The sequence below is a fragment of the Anthonomus grandis genome, chromosome 9 (genome assembly GCF_022605725.1).
Source record: "Anthonomus grandis grandis chromosome 9, icAntGran1.3, whole genome shotgun sequence".
NCBI lineage: Eukaryota > Metazoa > Arthropoda > Insecta > Coleoptera > Curculionidae > Anthonomus > Anthonomus grandis.
Window position 1 is genome coordinate 12,982,822 of NC_065554.1, and position 18,160 is coordinate 13,000,981.

An 18,160-nucleotide genomic window follows, 5' to 3' on the forward strand; every position below is an offset into this window, starting at 1 on the left:
CGGAAAAATCAAACAACTTCAACTAAGAAACTAAAATCGCTTGGGTACATGGAATGGCCAAGGTTTAAACGAAATAATAAAGTTTAATTTACTGAAGCGAGAGCTTTAGAGATAAAATATACCGATATTGGTCGAATATCGAAAACACGCACAATTGGAATGACTCGAGCCATAATAGCACAATAGACAGTATGGTCTATATGTCAGGAATGGGTGAATGATGCAATGGAGTAGCTCTCCTTGTTATGAAAAATATCAAGAGTATCTAAATACGTCAAGGAGTATCTATCAATCAACAACCAAATAATAAAAATAACACTTACCTTACGACCAACTCCATATCATGCAAATTTACATGCCCTCATCTACAGCTCCAAATGAGGAAGTATAATCTATATACCAGAAATTAGAAGAAATCATGACTGTTCTCAAGGAAACATACTGATAATAATGGCTGATTTCAGTGCGAAGATCGACTGCAAGAAACATGACGTCCATATTAGAGGCGTCGTAGGTAAATACGGCCTGGGTGCTAGGAATAAGAGAGGTGAATGACTTTTAAAATTCGTCATAAGCAATAATCTCACTGTAACCAACACTGTGTTTTAACTTGGACCATGTCAAATGGAATATCTAAAAACCAAATAAATTTTGTGCTAATACAGGCAGACTGTAATTCTAATCACAAATTCCTCAGAGCAGAGCTGAAAAAACTGAAATCTACATTAATATATACTATAAAACTGACCGCAAAAAAAAGACTGCTTCTCAAAGTTCTTCACAGATCTTAAAAATGCACTCCAAGCTGCAAACCTATCCATAGCCAATAATGACATAGATATACAGGGTGTTTCAGAATTATGGGATCAAACTTCTGGGGGTTGTTCAGTGCAACAGAAGAATCCATTTGAGTATAGGAACCCATGTCCGGAAATGCGTCACTACGCCACTACGGCCCTAAGACGCGTTAAAATTTATAAAAAAACATTAATTACCTAAATAGGATCTGTTGCATTTATTTTTCCGTTTTTTACATAATACCATAACAACAATTGTTTAAAATCAACGCTTATCAATGTCAATTCTCAATATCATGTTTAAAAATTTTATAGCTTACAATTTTTAAACATTTATTGCTAATGGAAAACTTTACCAAGCTTGAGCAACAAACTGCAATGCACGAGCAGCATCGCGGTTGTATCATGCACGTTATCCCGAACGACAACATCCTGGATACAAAAAGTTTAATGCGGTTCATCGGCGGCTCGCTGAGACAGGCATGTTTAGGACCAAGATGCATTATACTGGTGTTGCTCGAACCGTAAGAACGGTCTAATTTGAAGAAGAGGTGCTTCAGCGAGTTGCCGATGAACCATAAAATAGCACACGTGACGTCGCTAAGAATATGAATACGAGTAACGCTTCTGTCTGGCGGGTACTACACGAGCAACAACTCCATCCTTACCACTTCCAGAAAGTTCAAGGTATGACTGCAGCCGATTATCATCCTAGAGCTCAATTTTGTCGATGGCTTCTGGATCATTGCACAACCAACTATTTTACGATATGTTTTGTGGATCGATGAAGCCTCTGTCACAAGAGACCGTATTTTTAATAGTAGGAATAGCCATGTTTGAGACAAAGAAAATCCTTATGCAATTTTTCCAAGAAAACATCAGAATCGTTGGTCTCAACGTATGGGCAGGCATTGTTGATGATTATTTAATTGGGCCATACCTTCTACCGAAACGGTTAACAGGACCTATTTATCTGCGTTTCTTGGAGGTTCTCCCAGAACTTTTTGAAAATGTTCCACTAAACGTTAGACAGCAAATGTGGTGTCAGCATGATGGAGCGCCGGCTCACTGTGCTGTACAAGTACGCGAGTATTTGGCTCAGCGGTTTGGGCACCGTTGGATTGCCAGAGGTGGAGCAGTTGCTTGGCCTCCTAGGTCACCCGATTTAACGTCGCTCGTTTTTTCTTGTGGGGACATGTAAAGTCTTTAGTTTACGAAACTCCAGTAGAATCAGAGCTAGACTTAATTGGACGAATAACAGCAGCATTTGAAATCATTCAAAACGAGGATCAAATTTTTAGTGTAGTCCGCCGAAATCATGTGCGGCGTTTAAATTGGTGTATTGAGGTTGGAGGAAAACATTTTAAACAATCGTTGTGATGGTATCATATACAAAAGGTAAAAATAAATTCATCAGATACTATATAGGTAAAAGTGGCGTAGTGACACATTTCCGGACATGGGTTCCTATACTCAAATGGATTCTACTGTTGCACTGAACAACCCCTAGAAGTTTGATCCCATAGTTCTGAAACATCCTGTAGAATAGAGCAACAAACCCAAAAAACCATTTTGGATGCAGTACGTGTACGCTAAAGCACAGTATCCACTGACGTAAACATTGTATGACTGAGAATACCCTAAATATTATTGAGGAGCAGTAGGTAGTAAAGAGGTGCTTATGTTTTTAAAATTCTACATGCAAGTATGCAAATCTGAAAAGTGATCGAAAGGATGGTGCTACTCTATAATTATACCATTATATAAAAAGGAGAAACCGTTAGACTGTGGAAACTATATGTAGTATTGTATTGATGTCACATGTCAGTAAAATTCTTTTGTCAATCACTAATAACAGGATCAAACCTTTTCTTCTCCCACATAACTCACAAGAGCATATAGGCTTACTCAGGGCAAAAGAACCAGAGAACAAACACCTAATATACGCCAACTCATTAAGAAAGCTCGAGAGTTTAATACAACAACGTATTTGTACTTTGTAGAATATTTCAAAGTCAAAACGAACGCACTTTGTAAAAAGCCGAAGATAACAAAATGCAAGAGTTCTCTTGCATTTGGTATTACTCATCCAAAGTCTATACGAATATAATAATTCAAAGTACAGCAGACGATGTATGCTCTGATGGATTTCATGTGGAGTCAGATGTAAGACAGGGTTGTATAGTCTCGCCAATGCTATTTAATATATACAGCGAACACATTATAAGAGAACTCTTAGAAGGTTAGAATGATGGGATTTCAATAGGTGGCAGAAAAAACCTAAGGTATGCTGATGACACTGTCATCATAGCTAGCTCAGAAGATAAACTCAAAGCAATCGTAATAAAACTTAAAGCTAAATAAGCAAAAAATATGTCCCGAATCTGAATAAAAATTATGATTACTAACCAACCAATAAAACGACCATTTAGAAGGCTATGAGTTTGTGACACAGTTTACCTATCTGGGCTCACTCAATACTAACAAGAAGGGTGTTAAAATTAAATTAAACATCGTTTAGCAATTGTTAAAAGCTCAGTCATAGAACTTACAAAGATATGAAAAGACTCCACACTTACAGAAAACAAAACTAAAACTCTTCCAGAGCCTCATACTTTGCAACCTATGCCGCCGAAACACGGACGCTTAAAATATCCGACAGAAGAAAGATTGATTCCTTTAAGATGTGGGCTTATAGAAAGGTGCTGCGTACCCTGGACGGAACATCGCACCAATGCATCTATTACGGATGAATTGAAAATCCGAACTCGGCTTTCATCCAGAATAATCAAATTACCAGATGAAACCCTTAGTTGTCCCTGTAGGTCGTCTCATTTAATGGGATGGTAAAAAAATGGTTTTTCCTTTCTTAATTGTAGTACATCTCTATATATAACATGTACAATATATTTGATTGTTTATATAAGAATTCTGGTAGGAGCTTAATATCAATTTTTTTATCCTTTCCAAGCAATTATGAATGGCTTTCCCCAAACCCGTATTTCATATGATAGATGATACTGCATTAACTCAAAATAAATAGATTTTAAAACTCTTATATAGCTCCTATTCTTGATAGGACGAAAAGATAAAATAGAGAACGTAATTTTTGGCTTTTTGTACTTACGAAGATCCTAATGTAAATATCTATGGTAATATCCATGTAAGTATCTTATTTAAACTTCCAATAATCATAAGAAAAGGTTTAATTATAATTATGCCTAAGTTGGTACCTAATGTCAAAATAGAATTTTCTCTAATTAGATAATAATAAAATCAGATGATCATCAAATTAAGAAATAAGAATTTGGAGATTTGAATTTATCTTATTGTTCAATTCAGTGTCTGAATTTTCCGACAAAAAGTCCGCAAATGTAGCATGACACAGATCATTCGCTTAATATTGACAAAGATTACTAATCTTCTACCTGAATATTTACTGAATGCATATTGTTCATGGATTCTAATGTTAATAAATGAATTCTTATATTCATTGTTTATGGATATAAGAAAGAAAAAACAAAATTAATTAAAGGTCGGTGTTAGAATCACTGTATAAAATTGCTTGAAACTATTACTCTATCTATCTAACTATAACTTAGGCCTACCTGGTCTGACTAGACTGCCAGAAAAAATATTCAATTCAATTCGTAAGTTAATTAGCTCGGAGTCATGCTATGGAGAACTCTTAACAGCCAAAAGGTTGATTAGAAAGTAATCGCAGATGATGGTCTCAAACACCAGGTCAAGCTCTATGTATAGTGTAACTTCGTGAACTACTAAAAGTGTATAGTGTAACTGTGAAGCACTATACAGGCTTTTGAAGTCTAATTGAAACCAATGCTTAGAAAAGCCGTAAATGGTTTTTGGAAGCGTTACAATAAATCTTATCAAGTTGCGCCATCTGATCCAATATTATATAAATATGAGAACTTCAATTTGAAATTATTCAATTGACCCATTGTTGACTTAGAAAGCAAATACGTAATGATAATAAAGTTTTTTTGTACAAGAATGATAACGACTTATCATTTTCCTTGCATTTTATCAATATTAAGACTTAAGTTTGTACTATGCATCATTTTCAAATATTTTATGTTTTACCTATCTATTATTGATTTATAATACCTTGGAAAAAACGGAATATGTTATGGTAGCAATAATACCTGCTATCACACCTAGGGCATTATAAGCGGGCATTATGATAATGCCCGGAAATTTTATTGCTTATCGAATTTTATTTCTCTCATAATAAAGAATAAACATCCATTTTATACAAAAAATAATGTTTCTTTAAATACTAAAAATTAAACTTTATTTCCAAAATAAAAATTACAATTTTGAAATGTCCCGGAAAATGTAGCTGATCCCACTATAGAATGGTCGGTGTTTTTTGTGATGGTAGAGGTGGCAGCACTAACGCTATTTTGTATAGTTTGTAAATTGTCCATTAAAGAATTTGTAATAGTCGATACGGAATTAACCTCGGAACTAACTGAATTGGCAATCATTTTGGCTACTTTATTTTTGGATGAAATACTTTCTTCTATATATCCTTCAGCTACTGAGGAGCTTTTCCATTTCCCATGTTGTTTTAGCATTTCAAACGAAGCACCTGCCTCAACAAGTAAAGTTGACGATGTGCGACGCAAACAGTGGCCGGTATAAGCTTCTGCATTATCCAGTTTTAAAAATTTTGCGATCAATGTTGGGACGCTTCCTATGGTATTTTTTCCAACAGGTTGTACTGTACAGCGACTCTTTCTATAGGTAAGAAAGAATATTCGCTCCTTTATTCCAGCTGGTCTTAATGCTGCGTACTTTTTTATTAAGTTTAAAGCGCCTAAATCTTCTTCAATGATAGTAAAACTTTTTGAAGTTGAAGTTTTAGTTTCTGGTACCTTTATAACCAAGACCGTTCCTCTATCTTCAATATCATCAATGGTCATTTTGACCAACTCATCTCGTCTTAAACCTCCACAAACACCCATTACCAATATGACTTTGTGTACCAAGTAGATATCATCAGGAGCCTTCTTAATAAATTTTATTATTTGTTCTCCTTCCAAAACTTTAGACTTCTTCGGGACATATCCTTTCGACTTAACTTTTAAAAAAGATATGTGACGATGGTATTGCAAGATGTTTATATTTTTATAGACCATTAACGTAGACCTTAGGGTAGAATACTTGGTCCAGAGAGAGTTCGGACTGTATTTTACCGACTAAAAATATTAAAATTTGTTAAACATATGTACCTATTAAAATAAAATCAATAACTTACCAGTTCCTGAAAATATGCCATTAGAACGGTTTCGGTTATTTGAACAATTGCGTTGGCATCTTTCCAAATACCAAATATGCCATACTCCCGATCATACTGTTGCCTTGATTTAACTGGCAAAAGATTTTCGGTCGCTTTTATGGCCTTTTCTCTTATATTTTGTGGAATTTCTTCCATTTTAAGCAAATATTTAAACAAAAAATGCCAACTGACTAACTGACAGAAACATCAAAGTCAAACTTAAATAATCACTGCAAGTCACTTGATAAATTTCTGTAGGTAGGTATGTACGTATACCCTATCTGTACAGGTAGACCCTATTTTTGAATTAATATTAAAATTATTTTTGTTCATAAAAATCAATTTTTAGGTAAAACATAAAGCATTGTATGCACCACGGGCATTGTTAGACTGATAGACTCTAATGCCCATCAGGCGGAAACCTAGCCCTCGGGCCAAAGGCCCTCGGTCTACTATCTCCACCTTCCGGGCATTATCGTCCTTACGATGCCCTTGATACATAAATAGCTATAAAGGAAATATAATGGTGATGATGTTTTACTGGTTATAAGATTATTATCAAAAACAAAATTAGTAACCATATTACCAGCTGTTCAAAATATTAAGACACTTCATAAATCTAAATACTCATTTCGAAGTTTCCAAAGTTTAATTAAGTCTTAGCATCTAAACAACGTTTTTCCGGAATGAGTAAAATTAAAAGTAAACTGCTAACGCGAACGGGTTGAAAACGCAAGTCGTTAAAGGATCTGGACAGAATCAGAAAATACGTGTAAGCTTTAAAATATTTAATTTATACATTATTTGAATTTAGTATTGCTTATAAATTTTAACTCTTTTAAATTTAATAACATATTTCAAATAGGGTTTGGTTTTTTTCTTATCGGCTTACATGCGATAATATATGGATAGTAGTTATTTTAGGAATTATCGACTTATAAGAAATGTATTTCTGTATTCAGTACTTTTAATGGTGTATCCTTTGTAACGTCAAAAATAGTGAAGTGTGTGAAATGATTCTTTTGTTATGAATGGGAAATTTATCAGTCCGGCAATTCCCATGAATAAAAAAAGGGGATTTTACACTCGTGTAACATACAAAATTTACAACCGAAGAAAATATAATAAAAAATCAAAAATAACAAATTACTTTACGCACTAATGTGTAAAAAGAAACTGAAAATAAAATTTTCACAAATCACAAATTAAATGCGAAATATAACCAGTGCGTAAAGTACTCACTTCACATACAATTCCCAAGGTTCATAGAGCTTCACTTTTTACGCACTAGTGCCTAAAAAAGCGCACTAGTGCATAAAGTAATTTTTTTACGCATATGAGTGCGTAAAGTAATTTGGTATTTTTTGTTTTTTTCGGTAATAGAAAAAATGTTGTATGTTACACGTGTGTAAAACCCCCATTTTTTATTCATGGGAATTGTCGAATTAACAAATTTCGCATTCATAAAAAAAGGATACACACTTGTCACATAAATAACTAGAACTGTAGAACTAAAAGAATACTTTTAAAGAAAGAACTGTTGAACTCTAAAAAGACATTTAACAAATTTAAGAAATATAGCTACTTACGTTTACGCTATACGTATATAGAACGTACTGACGTTCAATATTTTCAATTGAAAAACTTTATACATATACATATTTATTAAAAACTATGTACTTAGCTATATGAATAAAATCTTTTCTAGAGTAATTTAAAAGAACTTGATATGCCAAATCAAATCTCTTTGAATGTATTTCTTGTTGAACATAATGAGCGTGGAGGGGCTTTATGACTCACATTACATTAGAAATTAAAGAGCTGGGTCACTGATAGTAACTTGCAAAGCGAGTTAATCGCAATGAATCCTTTGATTCCTTTATGATGCTAATAAACCGTTAGTTCATATATTTTTACTCAAAAGAAAAGACTCAAAATACTACCTTGTATATTACCCATAACTAAGACGCACATGTGTTCCATACTATTAAGTCTTTATGTTTGGATCAAATATTATGGTGATTACAATATAAAAAAAAATCTTTAAACCACATGGCCAGCAGTTCGAACACTTCATAAAAATAAAATTTCAATCCCAAGTTTCCAGGTTTTAATTAAGCCCCAGCACCTAAACAAAGTTTTTCTGGAAATAATAAAGTTAAAAGTAAACTGATGTCTGACTAACGCGAACAGGTTGAAAATGCAATCTGGATAGAATCAGTTAAATTATAAATTATCAAAATCTAGTAGTCTTTACAAGTTTTTCTCTAATTTTTAAAAATTGGATGATATATATTAATATTTTAATACTAGGTCATTAAGTAATTAATCATTTTTTTACATACATGACGATAAATAGATATGGGTCATTGTCAGGTGAGAAAAATGGGCCAAAAACCACTGTTTAGATTATAAGCTCAAAAATATGAAATATCGGTCAAGGCGAAAATTTTATGTATAGTTAATAGACTTTCGAATGGATTTTATTAAATAGGTACAATTTCCTCATTAGGAAAGAAACTAAGCTATTTGTATATCCAGCTGTATTGTAATAATGATATATACATTTTTTACGTTTAGAAAGTAAGGATAAACATAAATGACATTAATTTGGAAAAGCCTTAGTTCCAGAAAAAATACACATCAGCATTACAATAAAATGTATTCAGTTTAACGATATCATATATAGCTTTATTACTCATTAAATGGGTTCATGGCACTTTCAGAAGGTGTATTATTTGTTTTCTTTAAGTTAATAAAGGCGATATTTTCGAAAGTGACTGGTGTATGAATGTAAACGGTGCAAGATTTTAATTGGTTTATGAGGAATCTAAGATTTCCCAAATTATTTACTACGCCTCATCTTATTTCTAAGAAACATTTACAGTCTGTTTATTGACGTTTGCCCTTCAATCATAAAAGTAGCTGAACCTAATAAACAATTCTGTGAAATATAATTATTTCTTAAACGTTCACAAAACAAACCTGTATTTTCGGCTATGTTGAACTTGATATGTCAATGGTTGATAAATGAGTAAAAAGTTCGTATTCACAAAAATAGGTGTAAGTAATTAGTGCCATGAACCAAATACCGAGTGGCATTGATTCTGTTGGAAAGCTAACAATAAATGCGCAAAATCTTAAAACTACCGGGTGTCCTATTTTATAACAAACGTGGAAAAAAAAGAAAAGTGATTCAAAATTATGAGAATTTTGGAACTGATGGTATTTATGGGTATTAGTTTCATTTGAAATTGAGCAATCCCTTTTAAGTTCGTAATAATAAAAATATATTCATGAAGTGAAAACCAGATATTCTCTACAATGCTTATTTTGGATCCAAATCAGATTTAAAAAAATATTTGAAATATTAGCATTTTTAAGAAGTGTTTAAGAACGTCTTATCTATAAAAGTGCCCACTCAACTTAAAAGATCTAAAATCTTAAAAAGTGACGGAAATATTTCGATGAAATACAGAGCAGAATAAGATCAAGAATGTTCTCTACAAAATATGTTTTGAATCCAAACCAGTTTGCAGAAAAAATTTCTGTAAGCATTTTTGAAGTTTTATAATATCTTTTTTTTGTTTTCATTATCAGTAAAAAAATAGAAAAATTCTTGTTAACCTTTATTGTTATTTATTTTTAAAATACGCTCAAATGTTTTTAAATTGTCGTTTTTATGAAAATTAAAAAAATATATTATTTGATTGAAAATTTAGGCCTTAAATTAATTAGACTTTTGCCGAATAACTTATAGACATGCAGGGTGAGTATCTAGGAACCGCATCGATCGATTGTGATAATATTTTGTGAAATAATTTTTTTATTTATTTTAGGATGAAAGCCCTTCCAGTTATACTGCAAGTAGGTGTCAACTTTGTTATTTCAAATGGGTTTTACTTTAGGATCTAAAAACTTTATGTAATGTCCCTATGTAACGGAACTCTACCCGTTTTTATATATTTAAGTTTTTGTGTAAAACTTTTGGATATTTTATTTTTGAATAAGCCTCTTGAAGCAATGCTAATTTTTCATGAAATTATCTTCATTGCAATTGATATATTTGTACCTCTAAAAAAATACCCGGCTAGAAAATTCCCAGTGTGGTTTTCAATTGAAGTTAAAAATCGTATTATCGAAAAGAAAAAAATTCACAAAAAATATAAACAAAAACAAACATCTGCAGATTATCGGGAGTTTTCTAGATTGAGACAGCTATGCAAGGGTCTGACACAGGAATGTTACACATAGTATTTACTGCACTGAAGCAGCTATTGGCTCAAACATAAAGAAAATTTCGTCATTTGTTAATCATAAAAGGAAAAATAGCTCTTTTCCAAATACACTGAGATACTTGGACGGGACAAGTTGTTCTGGAGAGGAGATTGCTAACATGTATTTTTCTACAGTATACTTACACCATAGTGTTAACGTCCCCACTCATGAATTATCTGATATATTTACTAAACTCTCATCCTTGAATATTAACAAGGGTCCTGCACCAGATGATGTGCCTGCTTTATTACTAAAAAAATGTAGCTTTATTCTCTCCAGACCCTCATACCACATATTCAATCTGTCCCTTTGAACTGGAATGTTCCCAGACTATTGGAAAGAGAGTTTCCTAAAGCCTATTCATAAGTCGGGCGACAAAACCAGTGCTACCAACTATCATCCTGTCACTATACTCAGTGCAGCTCCCAAAGTTTTTGAAAGCTTAGTATGTGACATCATCACCCCCCTTCTTGAGCCTCTACTAACTGATCAGCAGTTTGGATTTAGATCACGCAAATCTACGGAGCTGAACCTTCTTACTCAGGTAGACTTTTTGTTGGATGCCTTGGAGAAGGGATATAAGGTGGATACTATATACACTGATTTCGACAAGGTATCTCACAATATTTTGTTGCATAAACTAAAAATGATTGGTATTGATGAACCTTTATTATCCTGGTTCAAGAGCTATTTATCTGATCGTAGACTGATTGTTAAAATTGGTAATTTTCTTTTTAAAACTATTCAGGTTCTATCTGGAGTGCCTCAAGAAGGCTCTTATCTCAGCCCACTTTTTTTTAATATTTTTATCAATGATATAGATGAATGTTTTACTAGCTGCCTATTTTTGTTGTTTGCCGATGATCTGAAATTGAGTTGTAAAATCGAGTCCCCTGATGATTGTGACAAATTACAATATGATCTAAATAATTTGGTAGCTTGGTGTGAAGGAAATGGTATGGAACTTAATCCAGCTAAATGTAAAATAATCACCTTTTGTCGTTCTAGAAATACTATTAATTTCGACTACAAGATCGGTCGCTATACCCTTGAAAGAGCTATTCTTTTTAAGGATCTGGGTGTCACTTTCGATACAAGTTTACAATTTTCTCATCATTTAGATAGTGCTATCAATAAAGCTTTCCGCATGCTTGGTTTTGTTAAAGTACAAAAGTATAAAGTACAAGTATTGCCGCTTTGAAAACACTCTACTGTGCTCTGGTCCGTCCTAATCTAGAGTTTGCCTCCTGTGTGTGGTCTCCTTTCTATGGGGGAACATATTGACGCTCTTCAACTAGTTGAACACACATTTTTAAAACAAATTGCATATAAATTGAATATCTTAGATAATTACAATTATTATTATTATAAATTAATATGCTACATATGGCTCCCATCACTATACGTCATAAGAGGAGGAATCTTATTACTTGTTACAATATCCTACATGGGAAATCTGGAGCTTCAGAGCTACTTCAAGAGATCATTACCCAATCCACCGTACTAACTATGGTCCTAATAACTTCCTCACTAGAACAATGAGATTAGCAAACCAACATCATGATATTGACCTTTTTGAAACTTATAACAAATTCCTGCGTCAAGTTTTAGTAAGCTTAGGTTAGGTATTATTAATTATTATTACTTAATTATTTTCTGTATATTACCTATATTATGTATTACTGTTGTGAATTTAAAAGTTTATGTCAAAGTTATGCTTCAAAAGTCTATTTCTGGAAAAAACCAAATTACCAAATACTGTCAATATAATAATACAAAATTTCAAGAATTTTGGATCCGTACGAGCAAATGTGCAGAAAAATAAACCAGTAGTAGATTTTAAGTGGCATTTCGTTAAGCACAATAGACAGTTAGTTGCATGAATTTGGGCCTTTAGATCGACTCAGATCTAAAATTCTCGATGTATCATCAGTTATACAAAAAAGTTTTGGAAAAATTTGTTTGATTATTGTATATGCATAGAGAAGCCTTTGATACACCAACTAAGCCCAGTTTGTGTGACTCATTAGTATTATGGTATTTGAATTACAGTAATATTGTTTATACAGTGTGTCCAAAAAGTCTGAAAAATACCTTTTACAGGTAAACGAATTACCTTGTTGAAAAACACTCGGACACGTCAATTCTCTTTTATTCTTTTGCATGTTTTCAGATTTATGAAAAATTTACAGGCACAAAAAACAAGCAGGCTGTAAAATCTAAATGATTTAATTTAGAGAAATACGGATTGCACTTTTCTATTTTAGTTTTTCATATTGTTTAACAATAACTTTAGATTTAATTGAAGCTTAAACTAAAAAAACTATTTTCTAGTTTTAAAATGCCAAGCAAATAACGCCCTTTTTTAATAAAGGTATAGTAATAGAAACTTTGAATAAAAGCAAAACTATTTAATAAAATGTTCAAAATACTTTCCTTGCACTTCCTGACAATACGCAAGGTTAAAATAAAATTTGTCAATAACGTTTTGAATGATTTCAATTATTCAAATTACACATTTATTCAATTATTGTGTAATTTGGCTAGCTTCTTTTGTTATGATTGTTTTAAGCCCTCTATATTTTCAGGTTTAGTGACAAATACCTACACTACTTTTCATATGGCCCCAAAAAAAGTAATCTAAAGGGGAGAGGTCAGAAGACCTATCTGGCCATTCTATAGTACCCCCCTGCCTATCCATCTCTTTGGAAAAGTAAAATTGAAATAATCACGCACCTCTCTATAGTGGCGAGGAGCTCCATCTTGTTGAAATCATATTTGTTTGTAGTTTGGACCGGCCTAGACGTTTGGCCAGTTTAGAAACAATGCGGTTTTAAAGCATTTCTAAATACTTTACGAAAGTCAGATTTCCCTCAATAAAGTACGAGTCAATTATGTGAATTCCAAATATCGCAGCCCAAACTTTTAGGAATACTGGGTATGCATTTCCCGCATCCAAGGTGGATTTTCATCGCTTCAGTTTTGCCATGATTGTTTTACAAAATTCGACCGTTCGTGTCAAAATCATCTTCCAAAAGTTTTTGCACCGAGTGAATTTTAGAAGGACGGAATTTATTTTGTTTTAAAATTACTTCAACCGATAATTTAGGCAGGTAAATTTCTTGAGCAGTTTTTCGCAACGAAATGTGGGGATTTTCAACGAAATATTGTACAAGTTCCAAACTTCTTTCATCATTTGTTGAAGGTTTTAGCCGACCAGATTTAGTCCTTTCTTTAATGCTGCCAGTTTCGTGGAACCTCTTTATTATTTTCTGAGCAGTTGAAAAAGTAATTGGATTTCGATTTGAAAATAAATCATTAAAATTAGCGTAGTATGGTCTAACACGATCTCCATAACCCCTTAACCTTATTAATGTAATATTTTCTCTTTCATTTAATTGAGCCATTTCGAATAATATTGAACTTAGCGAAGATGTCAAATCTATGAATCAAAGACAGACTGTACAAAAAAGTACCGAGATTTAAATAATTTAGATTTTAAAGCCTGGTCAAGTTTTTAAAACATTTGATTTTCAATTGTTGATATTTCGAAAACAGTTCAAGATTGATATAAGGTGTTATACATGAAATGTGTTAAGAATTTATCATAAAATCCAAAAAATCATTAATAAATGGAGTGTTCTATTTAAAATAATAAAGTTGACAGCCAGTCTTCTTGACGCATTTCAACATGCAAAAAAAGATTTTTCCAGACTTTATGGACACACCGTATGCATTGTTTAAGTCAGCATGATCATTTTTCCTTGCGGAAAATCCAAAATCCATGCCTGAGTTTGTAACTGTTCGTAAGTTTGATCATATATCGCCACATCTTAAAGAATCCGGGTGGCTTACTATAAGAAAAAGACACCAGTTACATATTTTGTCTTTAAAGTCAGACAAGCTCACCTCCCAGAGTACCTATACCGAATTTCCATGCTTCGGGTCCGGTGGGGACCGCTCATGGTGGTCGGTACTGAATACCAAGACACAAAAATAAAAGATGTTTCGACTATTCCGAAACTCATGCATTCAATTTAGAATGTGCGTTACAAGAACTTAATCTTCATTTAGTTTCTGTAGAAAGACTAGGGATTTCTTACTATCCCTTCGTATCAGTTAATCGGTACTCGTAAAGTTAATTTAGTGAATATTAGATTCAGTGACTATTGGCTTATACTTTATAATTATTGTTTTATATACGTATTACATACACAATATTAAACTCAAGTCATTACCATTGCATTAAGCACACTTTTATAGTTGTATGGGCAGCTTCAGTTGGATACTGCCACGTCATTTGTCTTATTGAGATTTGTACTATTTTCTGTATAAATAAATAAAGTCATTTATTATTATTATTATTATTATTACAAGCTGAACCCTGCAGTCCACCTTCACCAGTTCCTCCAAGACCTTTAAGCACTCCATAAGAGCAGCCATGCCGTGCGATCAGATTCATATATACGCCAGTAGTACGGTGTCCGCAATTTAGGATTTTCTGTCCGCATTTCATGTTCATTTGAGCCATGTGTATACTAGATAGTCCCTCTGTTTAGCAATGTAGACCCATTGAAGTCCTGCCAATCCTTTCTGGATCACAAAACCCTTGCAATCCACTGTCTCAGGTAGTAGTCATTACGCATCAGAAGGGGACACTCGTATAAGGCGTGTGACCAGATTTTTGTATGACCAGTCTCATTAAAGGCATGTAGCCTACGCTACGAAGAGACTGGTATTTGTCCCATCGGCAGTACTCGATTCAAATTTTATATAGTTTTTATAAAAAGAGCGCAAACATTAAAACTGATCAATTGCTTAATTCACTATTGGAGACAGAAATTCGGGAAAGAATGTAAAAATGGATTGGAAAAACAAGTTTTAATAGTGTACTAAGCTTGATTAGCTAAACAAAAATGTTATAAGACCTTCATCCTAGAATTAAAAAGTCATAAAGTATGCTGTCTTAAAAGTCTAAATAAAACCTGTCTAATAAGAGCAACTAGCATCAAAGTGCAACTGCATAAAGAAAGTTCACAAGAGAGGTAATCAAAATACCCATGTATTTATACTGTAGCCTCTATAAGATCTACTGATAGAGGAAAGGCGGGCAAAAAGGGGTGCCGTGATTATTTTTAGTACAGTTAGCTCCATCTATCCGAAAGTTCGTATAGCTTAGTTTAAGACCATGCCCGATCGATGGCAAAAAGCGCTGTCACTTCAGAAGCTGCGTGAATATCGGTCAGTCGAGCGGTGTTTGTTTTAGAGGTGCAGGTATATTTTCGTCAATAATTTAATAAGTGAACCATAATTATTGTAATTTATATTTAATTGTTATTCTTTATGGAAAAGTATATACATTTAGGCATATTTCTGTGTAAAAATGTTTAGTAATTTTTTAATCGAACAGGGAAAAAAATATACCTAACCTCAAAATGTGCATTTGGGCAAAACGGGTAAAATGGGGTACTACCCCATATATAAAATATAAAACCGCCCAATATAAAACAATAATAATTATTACTATTTTCAGATGGTGTTTAAGTACAACCGACATTCTGACCGACACGAATGGTCCACGGACAGTATGCAGAATGCTGTAATATCAGTATTAAATGGCAAAGTGGGGTACTACAGAGCATCTACCAGTTTTAATGTGCCTCAATCTACATTAGAGCGCCACGTTAAAAAACTAGGAAAAATCCCAGGTATGTTGTTACTAAATCTTTGGGATGATTTAAGGCAGGTTAGCGATGACTGAATGCAAGCGTTTAGCATTTCAATTAGCTGAGCTCAATGAACTTGATCATCCGTTTAATAAAGAACTTGCCATGGCTGAGAAGGGTTAGATGCAGAGTTTTTTGCGTCGACATCCAGAACTTTCAATCAGAACACCAGAAGCAACATCTGGATCTCGAGCAATGGGGTTTAATAAAGTGGCTTTAGGTAATTTTTAAAACTTACTTATCGAAACTGTATATAAATATCAACTGACAGCCGATAAAATCTATAATGTGGACGAAACCGGAGTATCAGTTAATCCAAAGGGAATGTCTAAAATTATTGCCACTAAAGGGAAAAGACAAGTCGGAGCCTTGACGTCAGGGGAGAGGGGTGAGACCGTCACTGTTGAAATATGCTTTTCGGCTTCAGGAGCATATATGCCTCCCATGCTTATATTTGGTAGAAAAAAAATGCAACAAGCTTTCATAGATGGAATTGTTCCTGGCGGTTGGGTAAAGCTAAATGATAGTGGGTGGACGGATAAAAATGTATTCTTTATTTGGTTCAAAAAATTTGTTGAATTTGCCAAGCCCTCAAAAGACCGACCAATTCTGCTTCTTTTGGATGGACATTCATACCACACAAAAGACATGGAGTTATATTGATCTGCTACCCTCCCCATTGCACCCATCGGCTACAAGCCCTAGATGTAGCTTTAAAGAAACCAATAAGAACCTATTACGCTGAAGAAGTATGCAAATGGCTTAGAGCTAATCCTGGTCGTGTAGTTACCTTACAACAAATAACTAAATTATTTTGTGTAGCTTACCTCAGAGCAGCTACACCGCTTACCGTCATGAATGGATTTTTAAAAACTGAGTTTGGTTTGCTTTATAAGTATAACCGTTGAAAATATTTTATAATAATTTAGCTAAATACGGAAGTTTTGTTAAACCAAGGATTAAATATAGAAGAAGAATGAATCCCAAAGAGGAAGAAATTATCTTAGACACAAACAAAGAGTATCTACATGAGAATTCCATTTTAGATCATAGTCAAAAGTAAAGCCCAATAGTTTAGAGCTGCTTGATGAATGTAACTCTGTTTGTGTATTATTAAATAAAATAACATAATTTACTGTCTGCCTACTTCGTGAAAAAGCCACAAAATGCGTTTTATCCTTGTTGAGGAATAACTTGTTTTTTTCAGACCATAAAATTATGCTATTATACACTGTTTCAGTCAATGCTACAATAGTTAGAAATTTTTAAAACCATTGCACAGTAGAAAATAAAATGAATAATTTTAAATTATTTTTAAGGCAAATAATAATCCTCGAGCTTCAATTAGAGTTTTCTCAAACGGAGTGGCACTGCGAATGACAGTTTGGAGAACTTTACATAATCGGGGATGTAAACCTTACAAAATTCATATTAGTCAAACATTAAGACCTGCCGAGGCTGAGACAGACGCTTAGAATTTTGTTACGAGTTGCAAGATAAAGTTAATGAAGATGCTGACTTATAAAATTATAGACAGATGAATGCAACAAATGGACTATTTAATAGACATAACGAGCACTATTGGTCAATAGAAAACCCAAGGCAGAATCAAGAAGTAAGACCTCAGGGACGACAATCATTTAATGTACGGGTCGGTATGTGGCACAATAAAATTATTGGTCCGTTTTTTCTTGAAGGAAATCTAACTTCCGAAAGATACGTAGAATTAATAAGGACAAATATAACGAATTCCTTAATGGAAGAACCTTTGGTTGCATTACGTCAACTATGGTGGCAACAGGACGGTGCACCATCCCATAATGAACGATGCGTCGCCAATTTATTAAATGAATGGTAACTAACAAATGGATTGGAAACCAAGGACCTGCACGTTGGCCCGCTAGAAGGCCCGACCTAAACCCTTTAGATTACTTTTTTTGGGGATTATTTCAAAACCGTATTTATCAAAATATTTCAAGCCTTACGTCAAGACCTAACAAGGGAGATCAGGGCTATCCCCGCAAGGACTATTCACTTCAGTTTTTATGTTAGTG

At 33.5% G+C, this 18,160-nt stretch overlaps 1 protein-coding gene across 1 annotated transcript; it reads right to left on the reverse strand.

Annotated features, from left to right (window-relative positions):
- Positions 1-5,027: 5,027 nt before the first annotated feature.
- LOC126740340 (uncharacterized) lies at positions 5,028-6,388 on the reverse strand. Its single transcript, XM_050446314.1, has 2 exons — positions 6,082-6,388; positions 5,028-6,022 (listed from the first exon to the last, which is right to left on the reverse strand). The coding sequence occupies exons 1-2, from the start codon at positions 6,256-6,258 to the stop codon at positions 5,105-5,107; spliced, it is 1,095 nt and encodes a 364-aa protein (XP_050302271.1). The 5' UTR covers positions 6,259-6,388; the 3' UTR covers positions 5,028-5,104.
- Between the last annotated feature and the right edge of the window lie 11,772 nt (positions 6,389-18,160).

What these genes read in the sequence shown, in the direction of transcription:
- LOC126740340 (XM_050446314.1), bottom strand. Translation starts at nt 6,258, where the DNA reads ATGGAAGAAATTCCACAAAATATAAGAGAAAAGGCCATAAAAGCGACC. An exon ending in TGGCATATTTTCAGGAACTG is followed by an intron (nt 6,023 to 6,081) that starts GTAAGTTATTGA and finishes TAATATTTTTAG; the next exon opens with TCGGTAAAATACAGTCCGAA.